Source organism: Phascolarctos cinereus, unplaced genomic scaffold (assembly GCF_003287225.1).
Source record: "Phascolarctos cinereus isolate Bilbo 61053 unplaced genomic scaffold, phaCin_HiC Scaffold_3;HRSCAF=262, whole genome shotgun sequence".
Taxonomy (NCBI): domain Eukaryota; kingdom Metazoa; phylum Chordata; class Mammalia; order Diprotodontia; family Phascolarctidae; genus Phascolarctos; species Phascolarctos cinereus.
This window is the reverse complement of record NW_027555736.1, coordinates 47,083,437-47,108,543: the sequence shown is the minus strand read 5'-3', so window position 1 is coordinate 47,108,543 and position 25,107 is coordinate 47,083,437. Positions and strand designations below refer to the sequence as shown.

The following is a 25,107-nucleotide window of genomic DNA, read 5'->3' as shown; positions in this document are numbered from 1 at the left end:
TACCCTAGGCACCTATCTTGTATCCCGTGTCTGAAGGATCCAGTGGTCAGTTCAGAGTCAGAAAGAACTAAAACTAATTTCCACCATCCCCACTAAAAACTTACTCCTCTTAGGGATATATAGATTATCATGGGAATTTGGAGGCCTGAAACTCCTTCAAGACTCAAGAATGAGTATCTAAGAATGGCGTTTCAGACGGGAAGAGAGAGAGATTTATGCTGCCATTAATGGTGTAACTTGATGGGCGTTCTGGGACTACAAATACTCCAGTTGAGTTGGAGAGACATGATCTAGACACATAAAGGAGCGCTCATTTATCTAGTACATTACAACGTATGAATCCCTTCTCTCCCAACAACCCAGTGTGGAAAGAATCCCTGTTTTATAGGTAAAGAAAATGAGGTCAATTGACTTGTCTCTGGTCTCACAGTCAGTAAGTCCAGGAGCCAAGATTGAAACCCAAAAGATTTGACTCCAGGTCCAGAGTTCTTATACCAAGGTCTCTCTCAAGTAGAAAATAATTCAACAAAAGAACACCATGAATCCGGATCTAAGAGTAGATTGATGACATCATGGTTTGGTTAATCGAGGGGCATCTTTGAGTCAAGAACACCTGAGTTCAAATCCTATTTCTACACAGCTACGTAGTAGCTTGCGTGGTCCTGGGGAGACTGCTGAACCATTCAGTGTCCCCTGGAAACTATCCAGAGTAAGACAGGAAGTCAAATTGAAGTTGCTGATCTGCATTAGTGGAGTTTCTTAACAGGTTGAAATCACTGACTTATCTAAGAAAAAAAAATAATGTTTAATCAATTGCTAGACTCTGGGGGTGAGACTCTTGCTGCAGGAGGCCAGAGGAGGAAAGAAGGAAGCACGCATTTATTAAGCACCTACTACGATATGCCAGGTGCTTCACAAACATTATTTCATTGATCCTAACAAAGACCCTGGCACACAAGCACTATTATTATCCCCATTTTACAGATGAAGACTGAGGTAGGGCAGCTAGGCGGTGCAGTGGATAGAGCATGGACCCTTAAGTCAGGAGGATCTAAGTTCAAATATGGCCTCAGACCAAACACTTGACACTCACTAGCTGTGTGACCCTGGGCAAGTCACTTAACCCCAACTGCCAAAATAATTTTTAAAAAAGTTTGAAAAAGACTGAGGTAGACAGAGGTTAAGTTATATTAAAGAGGTTAAATCACAGATTTAGAGTTAGAAGACACTTTAGAGGCCATTGCCATTACAGCATCTGGCTCTACCTGGAGAAATCCAGGGAGCAGGGGTTTCCTGGAGGAGGTGGGCTCCAGCTGGATCTTAATGAATTGATAAAATTTGGCTGAAGGGAGAGAAGAGGATGTGGGGGTGTGGAGGATGGGACTGGGGAGGGGATCCTTGAATTTTTTTTTCAATTCCCCCTTGATGCCTGGCACTGGATTGGATGTGTGATGGGCTCAGTTCAGAATACGTTAAATAAAGGAACGTATAAATGAATATGTGTGTGAGCGGGGCAATTATGGCAGTTGGGGCTAGACAAAAATGGCCCTTACACTCCACACATCTGCCTCCTGAATCTCTGGGTATAAAGACATGGAGGAGAATGGAGGGGGAGTGGGGAGAGGCAGTGCAAAAGAGCTGAGCCCTCCCCCTCCTCCCCATACTCACACTCCTGTTCTCCTGCCCCTCTCCATGTCTCCTGGGTCCTACCATTGGCAGACTCAGACACCTCATCTTTTAGGCCTGGAAAGGACCAATTCTTGGGAGTCCTAGAGAGCTGAGAGCCTCAGCACGAAGGAGGTTTTTCCTCTCCTAGCCTAACCTGTCTCCCCCCCGCTTGCTCTGACCTCTCTGCTCCATTTTCCCCCTCAAAGCAATAAAATGATGAAAATTTAATGACTCTTTCTTCCAAGTCATTGATGGCTTTTCCCCTGTTCATTACTGCTTCCCTCTCCCTATCCCCACCCCTAAATCCTCAGGATAACCTGGGAAACTGTTATAATGGAGCTCCTTGTTCACCTAGAGCCTGTTTGTTAAGCTGTGAAAAGCCTTGGGGAGGGGGGAGGGAAAGGAAGAGAGGAAGAGAAGGATGGGGAGAGAAGAGGAAGGGAGATGAAGCAAAGGAAGGGGAGAGGAGGAGATGGAAGAGAAGGGGAAGGAAGAGAAGGGAAAGGAAGAAAAAAGGGGAGAGAAGGGAAGAGGAGAAGAGAGGAGAAGAGAGGAGAGGAGGAGAAAGGAGAGAGGAGGAGACGAAGTCAGGGAAGGAAGGAGAAGGGAGGGAAGGAAAGGAAGAGAGGAGGAGAGGGAAAAGGAAAGGAGAAGAATGGCAAGAAGAGAAGGGAGAAGAGAGGAGAAGAAGGGAGAGGAGGGAAAAGGGAGGTTAGAGAAGGAAAGGGGAGGGGAGCAGTGGAAAGGGGGAAAGAGGGGAGGAGAGGAGAGGAGAGAGTAGTAGGGGGGAGAGGGGAGGGGAGGGTAAGAGAGTCCAGAGGAAGAGAGGGGATGGGAGAAGCCAAGAGGAGGGGGGAGAATAGGAGAGGAGATGGGGGAGGAGGGGAGAGGAGAAGAGGGAAATAGAGGGGAAAAGAGGAGAGGAGGAGAGAGGAGAGACAGAGAGGGGAGAAGGAGAGGAGTATGTGATGGGGGAGAAATGAGGACAAGAAGAGAAAAAAGGTCAGAAAAAGAGAAAAAGGAAGAAAGGATGAGAAAAGAATGTGTGGAAGGAAGGAGAAAGGCTGCCACTCGTTGGTCAGTCCGTTGCCTACCTAGACAACACACCCCAGGTACAGCTGTTTAGGTGGTTTCCTATCCAATGACTTCATCGCCTCACTTAATAAGTTCTGAGGAAGACAAGGTCAAGGCTGAAACTGACCTGTCCAGTGGAGGCCCAGGTAGGTTGGATTAAAGATTAGCACAATGCCTGCAACCTTCTGGCAAGGTTGGAGCCTCCAAACCTCTGATAATGAGCTCCGTGGGGGATTCTGGGCAAGACGTGCTTCAGATCCTAATGTGGATGGAGAACGTGCAGCAGTGGGGAGCTTACAAGGACCCCAGCCTCCACCATTCAACCAGAGGTCCACCCCAATGCCAGGAAACTGAGTTGCAGAAACTGGGACCATTAGATCTCAATAAACAAGGATGAAAAAACCAGGACTCCTCTTTCTTAAAGCTGAGAAGGATTTGGCAGAGTGTTGCAGAAAATAGAACTGAGTCAGGAAACCTGGGTTCAAATCTTGCCTCACATGCTTTCTTGCTGTGTGATCATGGGCAAGTTGCTTAACTTCTCAAAGCCTCAGTTTCCTTATTTGTAAAATGGGAAGGAAAAAATAGTCATATGTAGCTTTGATGAAAGTACTTTTTTAACAAGGAGCAGTGGAAATATGACTTATTCTTGTCTTTCTCCAGTCCTGTCTTCCTGTTACCCTATTACCCAATAACAAACAATACCGAAGCAATACCATTCCCTCTCAAAAAGGGGCTAGGAAGATGATCATCTGTTAAGTCCTTTGAGCTCTTGGGAGCAAGTCACTTGAAACAAGAAAAGAGCTGTTATTTCAACGATGCCAAGGGCTGTTATCATTTCATTTCTCAGCCAGAGCTTGCAGAGTTTCATCCATTAATTAGACCCATAATGAACAACCATTAATGCCCCTTGGGCAAACAAAGCTACAGGTGTGCTTGGCTTTAAGGGACAAGTGTTCAGGGATAGGACTGGATAAAATCAACCCCCTGTCCCCACTGATGCTGATTAACTCCTCAGAGATGCCCACTCTCCTTTCTGAATGAACTTTTCAATGTCTAGAGGCCGCTGGACGTTTAAATTTTCAGATTCTGCACCAAGACTCTTAAACATTTCCTGATCTCATAATATAATAATCATAATAACTAACATTTATATTGCACTTTGAGAGTGCAAATATTAGCTCATTTTATCCTCACAACCATCCTAGGAGGTATTATTATCTCTACTTTACATATGAGGAAACTGAGGCAGACGTAAGTTAAATGACTTGCCCAAGACAACCAGATGGCTCAGTGGATAGCGCTCTAAGCCTGGAATCAGGAAGACCTGAGTTCAAATTTGAACCCAGACACTAGCTCTGTGAACCTGGGCAAGTCACAGCCTCTGCCTCAGTTTCCTTATCTGTAAAATGGGGATAATAACAGCATCTGACTGCCAAGGTTGTGAGGACCAAATGACATAATAATTGTAAAGTTCTTAGCACAGTGACTAGCACAGAGTAAGTATTATACAGACATTAGCTACTACTACTACTACTACTACTACTACTACTACTACTACTACTACTACTACACATAGCTGGTAAGTGTATAACAGATTGGTTACTGTCATATTGATGCAAGGGAGGCAACACAGTACAAAGGAAAAGACTGAATTTGGTATCACAAGTCTCGAGTTTGAAGCCTGAGTGTCTATTTAAAGGAGCCCAAGGCATTCTGTAGGTAATTTTTGTAAAGTGAAGAATCATCTTGTATGATTTGGAACTATTTTCTCAAGGTCACTAACCTGTACATATCATCTGATCCAGCAATTGCACTACTAGGTCTATACCCCAAAGAGATCAAAGAATGAGGAAAAGGACCCACACGAACAAAAAATATTTATGGCAGCTCTTTTTGTGGTGGCAAAGAACTGGAAATTGAGGGGATGCCCATCAATTGGGAAATGGCTGAACAAGTCGTGGTATATGATTGTGATAGAATGCTACTGTGCTATAAAAAATGATGAGCAGGATGGTTTCAGAAAAATCTGGGAAGACTTACGTGAACTGATGCAAAGGAATGTGAGCAGAATAAAAAAAACAATTTATATAGTAACAGCAATATTTAAAAATAAAAAACTCTGAAAGACTTAGTAACTTTGATCGACCCAGTGACTAAACACAATTCCAAGTCCTTATGTTGAAACATGCTATGCATCTCTAAACGGGGAATGGATAGACTCAGTGTAGATTGAAGCATATTTTCTTCCCTCCTTTCCTTTCTTCTTTCTTTCTTTCTCTTCATTTTGTTTTTAATGGCGGGGCATCAATGCTAATGAGGAAATTTGTCTTGCATGACTATATGTTTTTGTAACAGGTTCTATTTTTTTCTTGCTTTTTCAATGGGTCGGGGAGAGGAAGGGAAGAGAGAGAGAATTTGGAACTGAAAATAAAATAAAATAAAATTTTAAAAAAGAATCACTTTGTATAAAGCAAGTCATGGCTCCCTCTTCACTTTTCTAGTTCCTAGGCTTGGGTTTTTGTATGGTGGGGTTGTTTAAAGTGGGACCCACTTGTACTTACATCAGTTCATCACATGGCAGATTTTTTGGAGCTGAAAAGAACCTCACAGAGAATGTAGCTAGGCTCTGTCATTATACAGAGGCTCAGAAGGCAGCTATGACTTGCTCAAGCCACACAGCACAAAGGCATTTCGATACCATCAGTACACCCCTCATATTCATCTGTAAAATAGGACAGCTTACACTCATTACATTTCTAGGGTGTTTTGAAGCAAAACTTGCCCCAGACTCTGAATTACTATAGAAATGGGAGTGAACGTCATTAAGTAGGTCTTAGGAGTCCGTTGGTGTGGTTCCATGAACAGATACAGGACTTTAAGAGAAGAGCCCAGGATTCTAGGGCTAGGTTTCTGGCGTCACAGAAAGAACATGGGATTTGAGACCCTTTTTGGTTGTGTGACCCAGGCACATCTTTTCTTCCCTTAGTCTATAAAATGGAGATAATAACACTTACATAGCTTCCCTACCTCTCAGGGTGGTTGTGAGGAAAGCTCTTTTAACACCTTAAAGTGCTAAAGAAATATAGAAATATGATTGTATTATTACCACTAGAGGTGGCACCCAGCTTGAGAGTCAGAGGGCTTGGGTTCGAATGCTACTTTTAATACTTACTGTCTGGAGGTGGTGAAGTAGCTAGAGGGCTGGACTTCAAGTGAGGAAGATTAGCCTTAGACACTAGCTGTCTGACCTTGGGCAAGTCACTTATCATTTGTAAAATGGGGGTAATAATAGTTCCTGCACCCAAGGGTAGCTGTTAGAATCAGAAATAATATTTGAAAAGCCCTTAAAGTGCTATATAAACACTCACTATTATCATTATTATTATTATTATTATTATTATTATTGTTGTTGTTGTTGTTGTTGTTGTTGTTGTTGTCGTTGTTGTTATTATTTCTACCTGTGTGACCTTGGACAAATGAGTTACCCTCCCCTTACCCTGTAAAATGAGAAGGCTGGCTCTAAGACTGGCTCCAAAGTCCTTTCCTGCTCGAAATCTCTCTTCATTCAGCTCTTTCACCACCCTCCCGGTTAATGTTTCCTCTCCAGCTCAGATGTCCATCTCTGCCCTCCCTTCCCCCTCAAAACCAGCCCAAGTCCCAGCTGTGTGGAACAGTGGGGTAGAGATGGGAGGGGCTCATCCCGAGGAGTGCAGCTCCTCACTTGCCCCCTCCCGTTCCGGTCTTTGCTCTCTCATCTCTCCCTCCCCACGCTCAGCCTAGGACCGTCAGCACCGTTTAAGAGATACTCGGTGTCTTTGGGTGTGACCCGCGCAGATGTGACCCGGGGGCGGGGTTCCATCAGAAGCCTGGCTTCCTGCGAGGTTTCTTTGTCCTTGAAGCAAATTATACACCCCCTGGTGAAGTGCCTTCAGAGACCAGAATGATCAGGAGTGATTAAATCAATTAGCCCTAGTTCTTTACTGACTAGAGAGGGAGATAAATGGAACCCAGAAAACCAACTTCAGAGATAGAGGAGAAAGGTGTGCAGGGGAGGGCAAAGCTAAAATTGCGGCTTAGACCACAGGGCTTAAGAAATTGGTCTGCCTGGGCCTAAGGCAAGAACTGGGGGACTGTAAGAGCAACTTCAGGGCCTGGGGGCTCAAGGAAATAGTAACTTGCTTTTTCTATGGCTCTCCTAGGTTTGCAAAACACTTTCCCCATGGGGCAGCTTGGTGCAATTGATGGAGGGTCAGGAAGACCTGAGTTCAAATTCCACCTCAGATAATTACTTGTTGTGTAATTCTGGGCAAGTTACTTCACCCTTGTTTTCCTCAGTCTCCTCAACTGTATGATGGGGATAATAATAGTTTCTTCCTCTCAGGGTTGTTGTGAGGATCACATGAGATGATAATCATAAGGCACTCAGCACAGTCCCTAGCAGATAGATTAGTGTTAGCTATAGCTATAGGCAGTGCAAGGATTATTGTCCTCTTTTTCCAGACCCATAGAAGGGAGCAGCTTTCAGTGGTCATATAGATTGTGTCAGAGTTAAGATCTGAGCAAAGATCCTTTCACTCCCAAGTCCAGTTTTCTTTTCAGTGCCCCATTCCAGCCCCCAAGTCTAACCTTACCCACTTAGCACTTCCCTCATAGTGACTTGGTGAGGCAGGAGAAGACATATGAAATATAATAAAGAGCCCTGGGCTGAGCGTCAGGACATCTGGGTTTGAATCTGAGCACTACCAATAAGGAGCTGTTTGACCCTGAGTGGGTCACTTCTGGGCCTCAGTTTCTTCATCTCTAAAATAGGTATTAATAATACTGGTAGTACCTACCTTAAAGCTAGGTAGTACAGCGGATGAGTTCAAATCTGTCCTCAGACACTTACTAGTTGTGTAACCTTGGGCAAGCCACTTAACCCTGTTTACCTCAGTTTCCTCATCTGTAAAACGAGCTGGAGATGGAAATGGCAAACCACTCTAGTATCTTTGCCAAGAAAACCCCAAATGGGATCACAAAGAGTCAGATATGACTGAAACAACTGAAAAACACCACCTACCTCACAGGGTTGCTGCAAGGCTCCAAGGCTTTACAAACTCTGAAGTCCTCAAAGTCTTAGTTTTAAGCTTAAGCCAGTACTAAAACTTTTGGGGTACCCTGTATGATGTCAGATATCATGATGTCAGCAGAAAGCAATATTGGGAGCCTCCAAGGGAGCTAGGAAGATTTCCAGCATGGGATGAGAGAGACAGTGAGCTTGACTTATGACAAATGGCTTCAGTAAGCATGGGAGGCTCACTCCTAGAGGTTCTGACACAAGGGGATGGATTTTTTTCAGCCACACCTACTCATGAAGATGGTACCCCTAAGGCATGGAGTTGCAATCAGTGTTAGTAGAGGGAGTGGTAACCACTCCAGCAAGAAGTATTGGAGTAAGTATTGGCCATCCTTTCCTGCTCTCTTCATCTGCATATTGGATAAGCAGGTTATCTCTGACCTCCTCTAAACTGTTGATAAAGATGGGCAGCAGAATGAGGAAAGGACAAGGCATTTGAGCTGACTGCGTAGTGCCAGGGAGGAGAGCTACTATGATTGGCTTCAGTCTAAACACAGTGAGAGAACATGAAGAAAACAGCCAAGAAGGCCTTTAGGAAGAGTCAGGAAAAGCAGATGCTGCACCAATGTAGACTGTGTCTTTAAGTCAGAGGATCACGAAATGCTAAAACCTCAGAGTTAGAAGGCTAATCCCATCCATACCTGAACAAGAACCCTCTCTATAATGTATCTGGCTCATGGTCATCTAGTCTTTTCTTGAAGACCTCCAGGGATGGGGAACTCACCTCTTCATGAGATAGCTCATCCTACTTTTGAATAGAATCATAGATTTAGAGCTGGAAGGGACCTTTATCATCCTCTAGTATAGCCTCCTCCTTTTACCGATGAGGGAGCTGAGACCCAGGGAGATCACAGAATCGCAGATAGGGGGAAACTTTGAGGTATTCTAGTTTAAATCTCTCCTTTTACAGATGAGGAAACTGAGGCTCAGAGAGACTTGCCCAAGATCACACAAGTAGAAAGTGACGGACCCAGGATTTGAACCCTAGTTTTCTGATTCCAGTTTCAAGGCTCTTCCACTCAATGTATCACAAAGTTATTCATTATGTCATAAATTATCTCTTGGCAACTTTAGTTTACTGCTCCCCTCTGGGGCTAAATAGAATGAGTTTAGTCTGTCTTCCAGGTGATAGCCCTTGAAACACTTGAAGATGCCTGTAGTGTCCTCCTGAGTCTTCTTCAGGCTAAACTTCCTTGGTTCCTTCAGCCAGTCTTAGATGACGAGGGCTCCAGCCCTTTCACCATTCTGGCTGCCCCTCTCTGCCACCATTGGCAGAAAGGATTGCACATTTCCTTCCCTTTACATTTTCCTGCTGGCCTGTCCTTTCCTCTGTTCAGGCCATGTTTATTGCCTTCCACTGGCCTCCAAAGCATTTTTCTAAGTTCTCACCAAATAAAAATTCAATGGAATCAAGAGAAAAGGAGACCAATGTTAATTGACTTCAGGCCTCTATGGATGGCTGGACCTAAGAGCAGGCAGTTTTGGCCTGGAGTGAACATAACAGCTACCCAAGCTGAGGACCCTGGAGATGTGATGGGATGTCTGCCTAGTCAGATTGACTGCTTTTTCTCCCCTACCTCCTCTTCCTATTCTTCCCCTCCCATGTCCAGAGGGCCTGGAGCCAAGGAGACAGAGAGGAAAAGAATTCCAGATGCTCTGGATTGGGCCAGGTTCTCTGGAGAGCCATCTGGGTCCTTTCTGGGAATCCAGGACTGTGGGCCTTGTTGTCTCCCGGTGCATCTGGGAAGAGAGTGGGTGTTTCTTTCAAGAAAGGAAATCAGAGATTCATAGACTTTGAGCTGGACACAGTCTTAAAACACTGGCCATGCTTTAGAACGTTAGAGCTGGAGCAAAGCCTTAGAACAAAGATTGTTAGGGCAGAGAAGAGCCTTAGCAATCACTTCAGGACTATTTCCTCATTTTATGGGAGGGAAAACTGAGACCCAAAGGGGGACGAAGTTTGACCAAGGTCACCCAGGGCTGGCAAATGTACCAAGAGTAGGGCCCAGTCCAGTGTTCTACATCCCCACATCTGTCAGATTGTTCTTCAGTGCCATTTTGGGGTGTGGTAGTATAATGGATTGAATGGACTCTGGTAGTAGAAGAAGTGGAGGACACTTTTCAGTTGGGGAGGAGGGACTTACAACCCCAACTCTAACTGTGGTGAGATACACCATCTCCTACCCTCACTCTTTTTCAAACATTCCCTCTTTAGTAATAATGATAGCTGATATTTACATTGTATTTTAGGATTTACAAAGCAATTTGCATGTTATTTAATCATCACAACGAGACCCTGAAAGATTATTTTATTATTATTATTATTTGCAATTTATAGATGAGGAAATTCAGGGTAAGAGAGATTAAGTGACTTTACCCAGGTCACTTGCAGTCTGAGGTCAATAAACATTTATTAAGGGCAACTAGGTTGCACAGTAGATAGAGCATCAGGTCTGGAGTTAGGAGGACCTGAGTTCAAATGTGGCCTCAGATGCTTATTAGCTATGAGACCCTGGGCAAGTCACTTAACCCTGTTTGCTTAAGTTTCCTCATCTATAAGAATAAAATGGCAAACCACTCCAGTATCTTTGCCAAGAAAACCCCAAATGAGGTCACAAAGAGTGGGACAAGACTGAGTAACAACAACAATTAATGGGAAGAAATTTGTGGCAGAAAAATCAATTAATAGGCTATTGTAATAGTGCAAGTGTGAGGTGATAAGGGCCTGTACCAGGGTGGTGGTATTATCAGAAGAAAGAAGGCACATACAAAAGATATTGGCAATTGGAAATTCAGTATCGGGGAATGAGAGACTGAGGAGGGTTGTTAGTGACTGGGAGGATGGTGGTATCCTTAACAGTAATGGGGAAATTGGGAAGAGGAGAGGGTTTGAGGAAAAATTAATGAATTCAGTTTTGGGCATGCTGAGTTTTGAGTTGTCTATGGGGCATCCAGATTGAGATGTCCAGTAAGCAATTGGATATGTGGTACTAGAGGTCAGCCCTAGCTAGATAAATATACTTAAGAGTCAGTAGCACAGATATGAGAGTTGAATCTGTGACAATTGATGAGATCACCAAGTGAAGAAAAAAAGGCCCAAGGGATACTCATGTGTAAGTCAGAAGAAAATCCTTCAAAGGAAAGAATAGCAGTCATATAAGTAAGGGGAGAACCAGGAGAGAGAAGTGTCACCAAAACCTAGAGAGAGAAGTGTAGCAAGGAGAAGAGGGTGGTCAACCATGTCAAAGTGACAGAGACATCAAGAAGGATGAGGATTGATAAAAGGCCATTGATTTGGCACTTAAGAGATCATAAATAGCTTTGGAGAGAGTAGTTTCTGTTGAAAGATGAAATTGGAACCCAGATTGTAGAGAGTTATGAAGAGAGAGGGAAATAATTGGAGGCACCTATTGTAGATGGCCCTCTCAAGGAGTTTGACTACAAAAAGGAAGATAACTAGGGGGGATGGTTGGATCATGCAAGGCTTTTTTGGAGATAAAAAAGACATGGTTGTATTTGTAGGCAGTAGGAAAGCAGGCAGTAGACAGGGAGAAATTGAAGGTAAATGAAAGAATGTAGGGGAAAAGGGGGGCAATCAGATGGAAAGTGGGATGGAATAGGATCACTTGTGCAAGTAGAGGGGTTTGCCTCAGCAAGGAAAAGGACCATCTTGTTATGTAAAACAGAGGTGAAAGAGATAGTGGCAGAAGGCATCTGGGTGATATGAGATGGGGAAGGAAGAAAGAAAAAGATTTTAACTCAGGTTTTCAATATGAAAAAGAGTTAGAGGTAAGTCTATGAGTTTAGGGGTCAGTCTATAGCTAGAGGTAGGGTTTAGTCTATTGTCAGGGCTCAGTATTTAGCCTGGTCAATGGGTCAGGCTATGACCAGGGTCAGAATCTAGTGACTAGAAATCAGGGGTAGGGAACCTGCAACCACATGTGGCCCCCTAGGTCCTCAAGTGCAGCCCTTTGACTGAATCCAAACTTCACAGAACAAATCCCCTTAATAAAAGGATTTGCTCTGTAAAACTTGGACTTGGTCAAAAGGCTGCACCCTTAGGACCTAGAAGGCCACGTGTAGCCTCAAGGCCTGGGTTAGATCTATTGGCAGGTTAGGGGTTCAGTCTGTTGCCAGGGAACATGATTTTTCTCTGTGTGATAACTGTTTTAGATGGGCTGCAGCCTACTTTCCTGGCCTTTCCAGAGCCCTGCTCCCTAGCCCAACACCTAGCCTGCCAGGTGATCAGGTGGGTCAAACATTAACTCCCCGATAGCAGGCCAGTGGCAAGAAGAACTGCCAAGTAGCCTGTCCTTACCGTTGGCTAGAGGTCAACACTGCAGGCTGATCTCTTTGGCAGCATCACGTCTACGGACTCTGCCCGGTTGGCTGCCGTCATTCCCAACCTGTCACTCCCATCCTCCTGCTCTGCCCCTTGCTGAGTTTTTACTGACATACTCATTCACGTCAAACCTGGGGGATGATAGGCACTGAGCAATCCTTGCCTCATGCCAATCCCTTGATCCAACTTACCAGGCATCTACAAGTTGGGTGGTAGCTTTAGGGCGTGGGCGCTGGCCCAGGTGGAAAAAAGGCCGGAATTTTCACCTTGCCTCCTGGCTGATGGCAACGGAAGTCATAACTTAGATGCTGGGTGGCCCTGAAGGATGTTTTTTTTTCCCTGGGGCAAAAGCAGGTGGCTGTACATAAGATGGTCTGATAGGATTATGGTGGCAATGGAGGGGGGGTGGGACAGTCTGACTGGAGAGATAGGACTGCCCTCCAATGAATCAGGGTGGGAAAGGCCCTAAAAAGAGTCAACTGACCAATAAGCATTTATTAAGATATATTATGTGCCAATCAGTGAAGACATAAAGGCAAAATGAGTCTTTGTCCTCAAGGTGCTTATGTCCTGACAGAAGGCGACATGCATGCATATAGTTACACAGAAATCACACAGAGGGTAACCTTAGGGACAAGGAGGGCAAGAGAAGCTTGGAGGGGGAGGGCTCTAGGAAAGCCCTCATGAAGAAAGCTATGTTTGACATGAGTCTTGAAAGATGATTCAGAGGCAGAGGAAAGGAGGGAGAATCTTCTAGCCATTTCGGGGAGGGGGGCAGCCAGTGCAAGTCACTTTCTTTCTCAAAGCCCGCTCTAAAATGAAGAGCTTATGTCAAATGCTCTTTCAGGTCCCCTTCGCTTCTTAATTCTATGATCTTATGTGTTTGGGCAGTAAATCAGAAAGCAAGCACATGTGACTGCCTCAAGATTTCTATCCCAACAGATCATTAATGCACATCTGCAACAGGGCCTTCGGTTTTACTATGAGCCATAAAAATAAAATACTAATGCTGAGTCTGTATTTCCTACAGGGACTATATGAGATTCTCCCCTGCAACTCTTGGGGAGTTTATTCCTTTTTTTTTTTTTTGGCTATACCATGGGGTTAAGTGACTTGCCCAGGGTCACACAGCTAGTAAGTGTTATGTGTCTGAGACTCTATTTGAACTCAGGTCCCCCTGAATCCAGGGCCGGTGCTCTACCCACTGCACCACCTAGCCACCCTTTGGAGAGTTTATTTTGAGAAGCCCTGCAGAGATGGCTGTGATCAGCATCCCTTTCTGGTCTCTAGGGGGACATCTAACTGATCCTACGAAGTTTCTTACTTGCTCTGCTCACAAAGCCCCTACCCTTTTGTCTTACTGCTGATCAAAAGCCTGCCCGAGCCCAAGCGTGGCTTACTCTCACCGTCTGACTCCTGTGAGCACATACGTGCTGGTGAACAGAGCTGGGAACAATCACAAAACCCTGCCCATTGGGCCCACCACAAGTTCACGTCATCCACCTTCAACTGGGCTCCCACCGCACCAGGCAATCGCTCTACTCCCTTATGGATTTTCTCTCCCACTCTCCACAGTGGCTGTTCCAAACCTCATTTCTCCTCAAACCTTCAATGATATCTCCTCCCCCCACACTCACAGCTGATGAGCTTGCCTAAAATGTCACTATTCAAAGATGACTCCCTTTTCTCCTCTCCCTCCTTCCCCTCCCCATTTCCCTCCTCCTCCTCCTCCCCCCCTTCTCCTCCTCTTCCCATCCCCACCTTTGTGCCAGCTGCCTGTCTTCCATATCCTGGAATGTCCTCAAGACCAAATTCAAATCCTGCCTTTGGTAAGATGCCTTTCCCATTGTCCTAGCATCTAGTGTCCTTCCCTCTGAGACCATCTTCGATGGTGTTTTGCCCCCCCCCCATAAGAATGCAAGCTACTTAAAGGCAGGGACTTTTCACTTTTCTTTACATCCACGTTGATTGGCACCATGCCTGGCCCATAATAGGTGCTTAATAATTGCTTGTTGACTGCCTAAAACTGCTTTACTTACAGTGAATAGCTTATATGCTAAGAAGGTCTGTGGAGCTCAGGAACTCACTGGACCTCTTGACTCACGTCATTTCCCTCCAAACTACCTTGTATTCGTGTTGTTTTCAATCTGCAAGAACTCACAAGTGCACGTTATGTTGCGCCCCTCCCCCTTTAGAATGTAAGCTTCTAGGGGCAGCTAGGTGGCACCAGCCTTGGAGTCAGGAGGACCTGAGTTCAAATCCAGCCTCAGACACTTGACACTAACTAGCTGTATGACTCTGGGTAATTAACCCCAATTGCCCATACCAAACAAACAAACAAATGAATGAATGAATGAATAAACAAACAAGCAGGCAAATAAATGAATAAATAAATAAATGAACAAATAGATAGATAAATGAATGAATGAATGAATGAATGAATGAATGAATGAATGATTAAATAAATAAAGTAAGCTTCTTGAGGGCAGGGCCTGTTTTGTGTTGGTCTGTGTTTTCCCAGATATTAGCAAAGGGCCCAGAAGATAGTAGGTGCTTAATAAATGCTTATTGGTTGATTGATTGAATTGAGAAGTCCAATCACTTGACCCAGGCCACAGAGATAAGAGCTTGGATCTGGAGGTAGGAAGAACAAAGGGCCTTTTCAATTCCTTACACTTATAGAATCATCAAAGACCATTCAGCCCAACCCCTTCATTTTACAGATGAGGAAAGTGAGGCCAGGGCATTTCAACAGCTTGCTCAAGATCAGACAGAGAGTAACAAGGCAGGACCCAGATTTTCTGACTTGAAATTTTACAGATGAGGAAAATGAGGCCAGGGCATTTCAACAGCTTGCTCAAGATCAGACAGAGAGTAACAAGGCAGGACCCAGATTTTCTGACTTGAAAGTTAATGTTCTTTCTGAAGATAATATTTGTAAAGTACCTGGCACGTGGGATAAGCACTTAATAAATGCTTGTGCCCTTCTCCCCATTCCCCCTTCCCTTTCTAATGTTCCACATGTCTCTCCATATAATGAATGGAGCTGGCTCTTCAAAGGTCTTTTCCAGCCCTTGCTTTCTATGATCGATGAACCTTGGGGCAGGATGGGACAGGATGGAGGAGACCTCACGTCTGGGCCCAGCCCTCTCCTCCCTGCCTACATCAATGGTCTCTAAGCTTCAATCTGAGACCTGACCAGGGGCAGAGGGCAGAGTCCTCAGGATGGAGTCAGGCAGTTGGGAAGGGGGAGGGTTTGGCTAAGACTTTCATCTCCCTCTTCTGATGACAGCTGGGACTCCCTTCCCTCCTAGCAGCACTGCCTTTCTCCTTTCGTGAGCATTTCATTATCACCTGCAGCCGGGGGTGATGACAGCTGCTTCAGGGGCCCTGCATCTCAGACACCTCCTCGTCTGCTCCTTGGCTCGCACTCACCTCCAGCCCCACCCCCCCTCCCCCCAGATCCTTCACAGCCCAATTCCCCTTCTCCCTCTGCATTCCGCCTCTCTCTGCCTCTGGGGTCAGTGTCATCAGCATTAGCTTCTTTTCACCCAGGCCCAGACTTGGCTTCCTCCCAGACGGAGTCTCTTGGTATGGTTGCTAAGAGGAACAATGTGCCCTGCATGGCTAATTCCCAGACCCTCACGCCCACTGACTGGCTCTGGCTCTGGTTCACCCCGCTCCATTCTCCCTACCCAATCTTGGCGTTACCATGGTAACATGGTGATGGAGACTGTCACAAGTGCAGGGAGGGCCGTGACAATCAGCGCTGTGCTGTGCTCCCATCTTGGTAACTAGTGTTGCTGGACTCTCCTGAGATCATCTGGTGATAATTGGTTTATGGAAATAACCCAGGGGCCTGCCAGGGAGAAGGCAAGCCAAGCTCTCCATTAAAACACTAGCTTCTTCCAAACAGGTTCTCTCCTATTCCCTCACCACCCTCCAACTTGTCCTGTCATCTACCTGAAAATGAGGAGAGTCCAGAATATGAGAGAGGAAAGGAGGAGAGAGGAGGAAAAGAAAGACGGAGGAAAAAGGAGGCAAAGTGTGGTGGAAATCCCCACTCACCCACACACAAAATGAGCAGGTGTTTCACCTGTTGGATTAGGGCATCTCGTTTCTGCTCAAATCCCCTTGTTCCCAAGGCGATTATTGCTATAGCAACCAGGTGTTTGCCACCATGAATCAATCTGCAAGTCTCTACCCAGCCAACTCCTCCATGCCTCGCCCTGTGGTGAGCTAGGCTAAGCTATGGAGAAACAAAAGGAGAAGATTCAGTCTCTGCCATCCTGGTGGAATTCACAGTGGTTTGAGAGATCACAGAATCTCAGACTTGGAAGGGCTTAGAACCCATTGACGAATCAATCAGTAAGCATTTTGAGGAGAGAGAACTAGCAGCTGGGAGTTGATGGGGAGGAAGGCAGGAAAGGTTCCATATAGAAGATGGCCCTTGAGCTGAGGAAACCAGGTCTGGGAGGTAAGAGCAAGGGTTTGGACAACCAGGCCAAAGGCACCTGTAGCAGAAAAAGGAATTGCCACTAGGACACGTGAGATCAGTTACGTCACACGAGCTGAGACCTTTCAAAGAAGGTGGTAAAAATGTGCTAGAACTGCATGGAACAGATTATGTGGCTAGCAGAGTCTCTTCTGCCTGTTAGTAGGACCAGGAAGAGAATCCAGGAGTTTGTCCTCCAAGCCTTTGTGGAAGTAAACGTGGTATGAACAGGGAAATAGGGGGTCACTCTTTCAGAGTCCTGGGCAGTGGACACTTAGTTGAGACCAGGTTCAGATTTAAGCCTAGAACAAGAAAAGAAGAAACCGAGTTTCACTGAAGGTTAGAACCAGTCTTAGCTGGCACACAGTAGGAGCTTAACAAGTGTTTATTGACGGATTGGCTGGTTGGGAATATGATTTTAGGCCAGTTGAACAGGATGGAGAGAAACGAGATGGGGCAAGGGTAAGACATCAGGGTTAAGGGTTCAACGAGATACTCCTGGGATGCTGAAGGAGGAGATGTCCAAGGTCAGTGCAGGGGGCTTGAAATCCAGGAGGGGAATCTTTGGAGTTCCTCACCCAGGGCTCCAGGGACCAGGCAGAAGGACTATAGAGCACAGCATGACTTGGGGTCTGAGGGGAAATATTCCTGGGATCTGCAATCATAGAGAAGAACGGGAAACAGGCTCTGGGAGGGCTGAGAATCTCACTGAGCAGAGCATGGCACCAACCTCAGTCTCCCTTGGATGAAGGTTCTGAGGAGCTCAGTCTATTAGCCCACCCAGACGGGTCTGGGAGGCAAAGAGGACCCACAGAGGCTGAGCGTCCCATTGTCTGGGCCAGCAAAGCCTCATAGGAAGACTTGCTAAGTCACGTCAGGATGAGACGTCTGTTCGGTAGAATCCCCTGCTTTTACCACTTGCCTCTGTTCCTTTTTCCTTTGGTTTTCTAGCACCTTTGTACAAATCTTCACTTTGTTATAGCTGAACTAGAGGAAAGGGGATTTGTTCATGCCTCAGGCAGGATAGAGGAGGATCAGAGCATCCTAAGGGGCCACTTGTAGCGATGGCAACAGCCAGTCCACTTCTCCGGGAAGAGGATATAGAACAGGTCAGGAAAAGTTAAGAACTTAGCAGAGAAGAGAACTTGGGACAGCTATTATTGCAGACCCTCTCTGGCCTGGTATTGCCTCAGTTTCTCCCCCAAAATCCTTGAGAGTTAATTACATTGGCCTAAATTTCTAAGATGCTTCATTATCTAAAACGCTTTCCTCCTAGCAATGTGGCCAGGTAGGCTGATCGAGAAGCCTTGTTTTATACTTTATGAGGAATAAACTGCCATATAAACAAAGAATGAGAAAAATAACTGATGTAAAGAATGTTATCAATACATAAGCAAAAACAAGATAGGCAGCTCACAGGGCCAGAGAGAGTGTAGGCATTGGGTAGCTCATGTGCTTGAAGGAAAGCTTCTGAGCCTTGTCTCATAACATGCTTATGGCAAGCCATGGAAAAGTTTCATAGGATGGGCAGGTACGGATGTTTAATAACTAATATCTGAAGTTATATCCACATCACAATGAGATCATTGATCTCTCAAGTGGCTAGAGAGGCAAAAGACTTGCCCAAGGTCTCACTGCTATTATGTGTCACAGCCAGGACTCAAACACAGGTTTTTCTGGCCCTGAGGCCAGTACACGTTCCACTACAGCTTGGCTGTCTGCCAACCAGGTAAGGTTAAGCCAAGAGGAGAAGGGTAGGACCTGTGTGCCCATTCAGGTCTTAGTGGAAGGCTGATATGCTGATGATCGGAGGTGAACCTTCCTGGGTCACTTGACAAAGTATGATCCTTATTGTACCATCCAGTGATAAAGGATCTGCCCCTGCCTGGCACTGATGCAGAAAAAGCCATGTCTAAAAATAGGAGGGTCAGAAGGGGCTGGCCAGACTGCTGAGGTCCAATTGTAAATAATCTCACAACCACAAAATTAGAAGCAGTGGGAGATTTCCCAGGAATGCTAGGCTGAGAGATGGCGAGTGTGTAGGCAGGCATGGGAGAAGAGGGCAGTATTGGAATTGTGGGTTCAGCAGCAGCAGCCGCAGCAGCAGACTTCCCCTCTTTGGTGAAGGCTGTCAGCCCAGCAGGCACAACACAGAGGCAGGAACCCCCTCCCACTGCCGGCTCTCTTGTCTTCATCAGTGTCGTGGCTAGAGCCTGGATCTGCAGGGTGGAAGATGTGGGGCTTTACGGAGAGGCTTCCGCCAAGCTAGTGCCACCACCATCTTCCATCTCCTGCTGCTCGTGCCCTTGAGGGAATGCAGGCGAGGTAACAAGCTCATTTCCAACTGTGCCAAAATGACATTCCTTCCACCTCTTGCTGCACCCAGCTGATCTCTAGCCTCAAGTCATAATACTGATACTGAGGGGCATCTAGGTGGTGCAGTGGATAGAGCACTGGCCTTGGAGTCAGGAGGACCTGAGTTCAAATGCGGCCTTAGATACTTGATACTTACTAGCTGTGTGACCCTGAGCAAGTCACTTAACCTCGATTGCCTCAGCAAAAAGAAAAAAAAAGAGAAAAAAGTGATACTGATTAATAATAATAGCCAACATTTATATAGCACCTACCATGTGCCTGGCACTGTGCTAAGCACTTTGCAAGTATTTTATCATTTGATCCCCACAACAACCCTGAAAGGTAGGTGCTATTATCATCCCCATTTTACAGATGAGGAAACTAAGGGAAATGGAGCTTAAGTGACTTGCCCAAGGTCACACAGCTAGTAAGTGTCTGAGGTGGGATTTGAATTCAGGTCTTCCTGACTCCAGGCTTGGCACTCCATCTACTGCATTGCCTTGCTGCCTAAGGGGAGAGAGTCCTTCCTCTGACTGCCAGCCTTCTATTTCCTGCTGCCATGTAGACTTTCATTTGAGCTAGGACAAGATTACTTCTACCACCTTCTCAGTCTCCTTTGTGAGGTCCTCTTCCACATCTTACCCTCTAACCGCAAGCATCCCATGGGGTTCTATCCTGGACCCTCTTCTCTTCTCTTCTCTTCTCTTCTCTTCTCTTCTTCTCTCTCTTCTCTTCTCTTCTCTTCTCTTCTCTTCTCTTCTCTGCTCTTCTCTGCTCTTCTCTGCTCTTCTCTGCTCTTCTCCTCTCTTCTCTTCTCTGCTCTTCTCTTCTCTTCTCTTCTCTTCTCTTCTCTTCTCTTCTCTTCTCTTCTCTTCTCTTCTCTTCTCTTCTCTTCTCTTCTCTTCTCTGCTCTTCTCTTCACTGCTTCATTTGGTCATCTCATCAGCTCCCATAGATTGAATGACTGTCTCTATGCTGATGATCCTCAAATAGACCTATCATGTCCTCATCTCTCTGCTCACCTCCAGTCTTCCATCTCCAACTGCCTTTTAGACATCTTGAACTGGATTCCAGTAGACATCTTAAAACTCACCAACTTAATTCGTTATCTTTCTCCCTAAACTCTCCCAGCCTTCTCATTTCCTCATTGCTATAGAATACAACACCACACTCCCAGTCCCCAGGCAAGCAATCTGGGTGTCATTCTGGACTCCCCGCTATACCTCACCCCCCTGTTTCCAATCTGTTGCCACAGCCTCTTGATTTCCCCTTTGCAACATCTCTCAGATATGACCCTTTCTCTCTTCTCCCATAGCAACCACTTTGGTAGAGTCCCCCATCATGTCACGCTTGGACCACTGCAGCAGCTGTCGGCTCTGCCTGCCTCAAGTCTCCCTCCATTCCATCCATCTTTCATTCAGCCACCAAAGTGATTTTTCTAAAGTATGAATCCAACCATGTGATCCCTTTACTCAAACTCCCTATTACCTCCTGGATCAGCCCTTCTTTTGGTCTTCAAAACCTTCCTAACCCAACCATCTCCTACCTGGACAGTCTTCTCATACTCCTTTGCCAAGTTCTCTTCAGTCAGTGACACTTGCCTCTTTGCTGTTCAGTGAACAGGACATCCCATCTCTCTACTCTGGGCATTTCCTATGATTGTCCCTCGTGCCTGGAATTCTCTTCCTCCTCATCACTAACTCCTGGCTCCCTTCAAGTCTCAAATAAAGTCCCACCTCCTACAGGAAGCCTTTCTCAATCCCTCTTAATTCTAATGCTTTCCCTCTGTTAATTATTTCCTACTTGCGCTGTATAGAACTTGTTTGTACGTATTTATTTGCTTGTTGTCTCTCCCATTTAGATTGGGAGCTCCCTGAGGGAACGGACCTCTTTTTGTATTCCTAGCCCTGTGCTTACACACAGTAGGCATTTAACAAAATGTTTATTGACTGACCAACTCCCTGGTGCATCCAGAGAACTCTCTGAACAACAGTAGCCTGCAAATTCTGCTCCATGTCCTGTGAATATATTTGTGGACCTTCCCTGGGATCCATCTCATCTGAGTACTTATTCTTGGAAGCCTGGGGACCCTTATACAGCAACCTTGGCCTCAAAGCAGCCAGAAGGGAGCAGGGCTCTACCTCGAATTGGTCAGATTGCTTAAGGAAGTGGCAAGGTGACGTGTCCCCAGACTCAACTCACTGAGCTTGTACCTGGTCATAAGTCCCCACAGCTTGCTCCTTCTCCATTTCCAGGCAACTTAACTGAGGAAGGAATAAGGTACCACCCCATAAAGCAGTATATTATCCACTATCCTTTATTCTTTTCTAACAGCTCAGTGTGTGTGAATCCCACTTTCCCAAATAGGCTAAGCACTGGTGTTACAAAAAGAGAAAAAAGATAGTCCTTGCCCTCAAGGAGCTTGCAATCTAAAAGGGAGAGACAATAAGCAGATATATATGTACAAACAAGCTATATACATGGAGAGAGAGAGAGAGAGAGAGAGAGAGAGAGAGAGAGAAGAGAGAGAGAGGGAGGAGGGGGGAGGAGAGAGGAGGGAGGAGGAGGGAGGGAGAGGGAGGAGGAGAGAGAGAGAGGGAGGGAGAGAGAGAGGAGGGAGAGAGAGGAGGAGGAGAGGAGGGAGGGAGAGGAGGGAGAGGAGAGGGAGGAGGAGGGAGAGAGGAGGAGGAAGAGGGAAGAGAGAGAGAGGAGGGAGGAGGAGGGAGGGAGAGGAGAGAGAGAGAGAGAGAGAGAGAAGAAGAGAGAGAAGAGAGAGAGAGGAGAGGAGGAAGAGGGGAGAGGGGGGGAGGGAGAGAGAGAGGAGAGAGAGAGAGAGGGAGGAGGAGAGAGAGAGAGAGAGTGAGAGAGAGGAGAAGAGAAGGGGGAAGAAGAGGAGGAGGAGAGAGGAGATAAGGTACAGAAAGATAGACAGAGATGGCAAGAAGCATGAGGAGATAGATGAAGTGGCTAAGGAGGTTGTTATGGAGAGGACAAGGAATATAGGTGGCACAGTGCATCAAGCACTGGACTTGGAATCAGGAAGACTCATCTTCATGAGTTCAAATCCAGCCCCAGACACTTACTAGCTATGTGACCCCAGACAAGTCACTGAATTCTATTTGCTTGAATTTCCTCATCTGTAAAATAAGCTGAAAAAGGAAATGGCCAACCATTCTAGTATTTTTGCTGAGAAAACCCCAAATGGGTTCATAAAAAGTCAAATTTTACTGAAACAATTTAACAACAACAATAACATAGAGAGCTCACCACAGCAGAAAACCAACCACCTGCCCTGGCTCCTTCCCTCAGAGATACCCCCTCCTCCCCTTCAAGCCTCCCTCACCATATCTCCCCAGCAAAAAGCGGCTCCCACTAAAAAGCTGCAACATGGCCACATTCTGGACTGCTGAGACATTCTGGGTGATAACAAGAGCTGTAAATACCCTGTGGGAACCTGGACCTCCCTCCAGCTCTCACACGTGCATCTGCAGGCCAAGCAAGGCTAAAGCCAAGCCAATTTCTTTTCCTTCCTTTCTGTCCAGCCCTTACTGCCCCAGAGAACCCTACATTCCTAGAGGAAGATAGAGAAGAGGCAAAGGCCTGGACCTTCTTGGAAAGAAATAGCAATGAACACAGCTAGACAAAATGGAGCCAGAGGTGACTTGGGAACTTGAACCACTGAGGGCAGGGGTGCTGGGGTCCCCAGAGCTTGCTCTTCCTTTATGCCCCTCAGCAGTCTGCAGGACTCGGATTCTATACTCCCAGCCATTCCACGAGCACCCCCACCTACTGGCCCCTGTGGAAGCTAAACCTTCTGCTCTGATCACTATGAGTCCCTGGTCTCATTCTCCATCTTGAAGGGATTGTTTTGTTGGTTTTTGTTCTATTTTTCCTTTATCCCCTCAGTGGCCAGCACAGAGTGGGTGCTTTATAGATGCTTATTGACTTGAATTGGCCCATTCCAGCCTCCTACCCTTTGTGGGGTAGTTTAGAGTCAGCACCAGCAGGCGCCAGGCCAGACATGTGGAGCCATGTGGAACGTGCCCTTCAAAACTGCCTCCTCCTAGGAATGAGATCTTTGCTTATCTCCCCAGCTGTTAGCTCTTTCTCCTTTGTTGTTGTTCTTGAGTTGTTTCAGATGTGTCAGACTCCCTATGACCCCATTTGGGGTTTTCTTGGCGAAGATACTGGACAGATTTGCCATTTCCTTCTCTGGCTCGTTTTACAGATGAGGAAACTGAGGCACACAGGGTTAAGTGACTTTCCCAGGGTCACACAGCTAGGAAGTGGTTAAGACCAGATTTGAACTCTGGTCTTCCTGACTCCAGGTCTGGCACTCTATCTGTTGCATCACCTAGTGGCCCTGCTCTCTCTTTATGACCCCTTGAAATGTTTAGTACATACTTTTCATTTCCTTATCCGTGTACATATTGTATCTTCCAAGCAGAACGGAGGCTTCCTGTGAGCAGGCATTGTTTCACATTTATCTTTCTATCTGTCCATGCCCAGTCTATAGTAGTCCATAGTAGACATTTGGTAAGTGCTTGTCAATGAATTGACTAATAAAGGCTTTTTAAATTGAATTGTACTGAACGAAAGACTGTTAAGATATAGAGGAAAGAAAGAGCAGGACGTGGGGGTCAGAACACTCAGGTTTAAGAGGGTTGGACTAGATGCTTATGAAGCTCCTTCCAGGTCCAGATCCGGGACTCAGATTCCATGCTTCTTTTGGGTCAGACAGACAGGCCTTGTCTAACCCTGCTCCTCCTCGGGCCAGAGTAGCCCAGAGTCACATGTGATTTGGAGGGGTGCTTGAGGAAGATCCTGGGAGGGAGAATAGGGGACTAAATCAGAGAACAAAAGAAGTCAAGACGGAAGGATGAGCCTCAGGACGAGGGAGGAGGCAGGAGTGACAGTTTGTGACAAGAGCCATCAGGAAACGTGGAGCAGCTGGGCACCAGGCTGGCCGCCTCTGGCAAAGAATACCTAACCCACTGCAGGCCAGAAGATTTCAAGGTATGGTTCTGGTCTATACAGGCCTCAGAACTGCTCCTATCTTCTCAGCATGGCTGCTGTTACAAAGAAACGCAGCACCATTGATTCAGAGTTGGAAGGAGCTTTAGAGAGATAATCGGGTCCAGCCCCTTCATTTTACAAATTAGGAACCTGGGACCCAGAAACTTGCTTAAGATTGCCCAAGTAATAAATGGAAGGGCTGGGATGAGAACCACATTCCTTTGACTCTAACTCCAAATCTTTCCATTGTATTACTCTACAAAAAATAAGGCATTCTCTTGTCTGGCCACAGGTATAGTAGGGGCACACAGACACATACTCCTACTAATGCTGGTTCAAAATCTGGTATTTATGTTTCTATTTTCATCCCCTCACATCTCTGGATTCCAAGGACTTGACCTCTCACAGCCCAGATACTTACACTTCACTCTTCATACTGTCCTCTAATTTCCTTTGGACTCTTATTCTCAGTCTCTAGTATTTTATACACCTAATAATCATATCTCTGGTAAGCATACACCTGTACCTTACAGAGCATATGTGAAGTACATATGCACCCCTAGGAGCCTAGGCTCTTGTCCCCCCCCCCCCCCCCGCCACCTTGCCAGGTACTCACGCTATCACAAAGGCCAAGGGTTTGGAGCCATTCTTGTTGGGGGGCAAGTTGACAGCTCCGTGGAGCGTGATTATGATGATTTCCTTTTCGGCTGGCGCCAAGTGGCCGTAGGTGGTCTCTGCATGGCGGGAAGCTTCTTCAAGGGGCAGGGGGGACTCTGCCACCTACCAGAAGAAAGCCAGGAGAAAGGGATGTTAATTTTACAGCCAGTCCATTTCTAGGCCAACTGGCTCCACCATCTCTTCTCACTGATTCTCTTTTCCTTTAGGACTGAGTTTACTGTTGAGTTTTGGCTTAAGCTGACCCCTCAAATTCAAAATGTCCCAAACTTCCCTTTGTAAAAGGGAAAAAAAATCAATACTATATTATGTGTTGTAGGCGCAGGTCTGCCAGAAACAATTTTGATTAATTTGTCATTCTTCCAA

General features: G+C 46.0%; 1 protein-coding gene across 7 annotated transcripts in view; it reads right to left on the bottom strand.

Moving 5' to 3' along the window:
* The window catches only part of CCDC33 (coiled-coil domain containing 33), a 221,305-nt gene that overhangs the window by 165,861 nt on the left and 30,337 nt on the right, over positions 1-25,107 (bottom strand). For all 7 annotated transcript variants that reach the window (XM_020994637.2, XM_020994640.2, XM_020994645.2 and 4 more), the window contains exon 2: positions 24,683-24,846. In XM_020994637.2, coding sequence (XP_020850296.1) covers positions 24,683-24,846 — 164 coding nt within the window. The remainder of the gene's footprint in view (positions 1-24,682; positions 24,847-25,107) is intronic.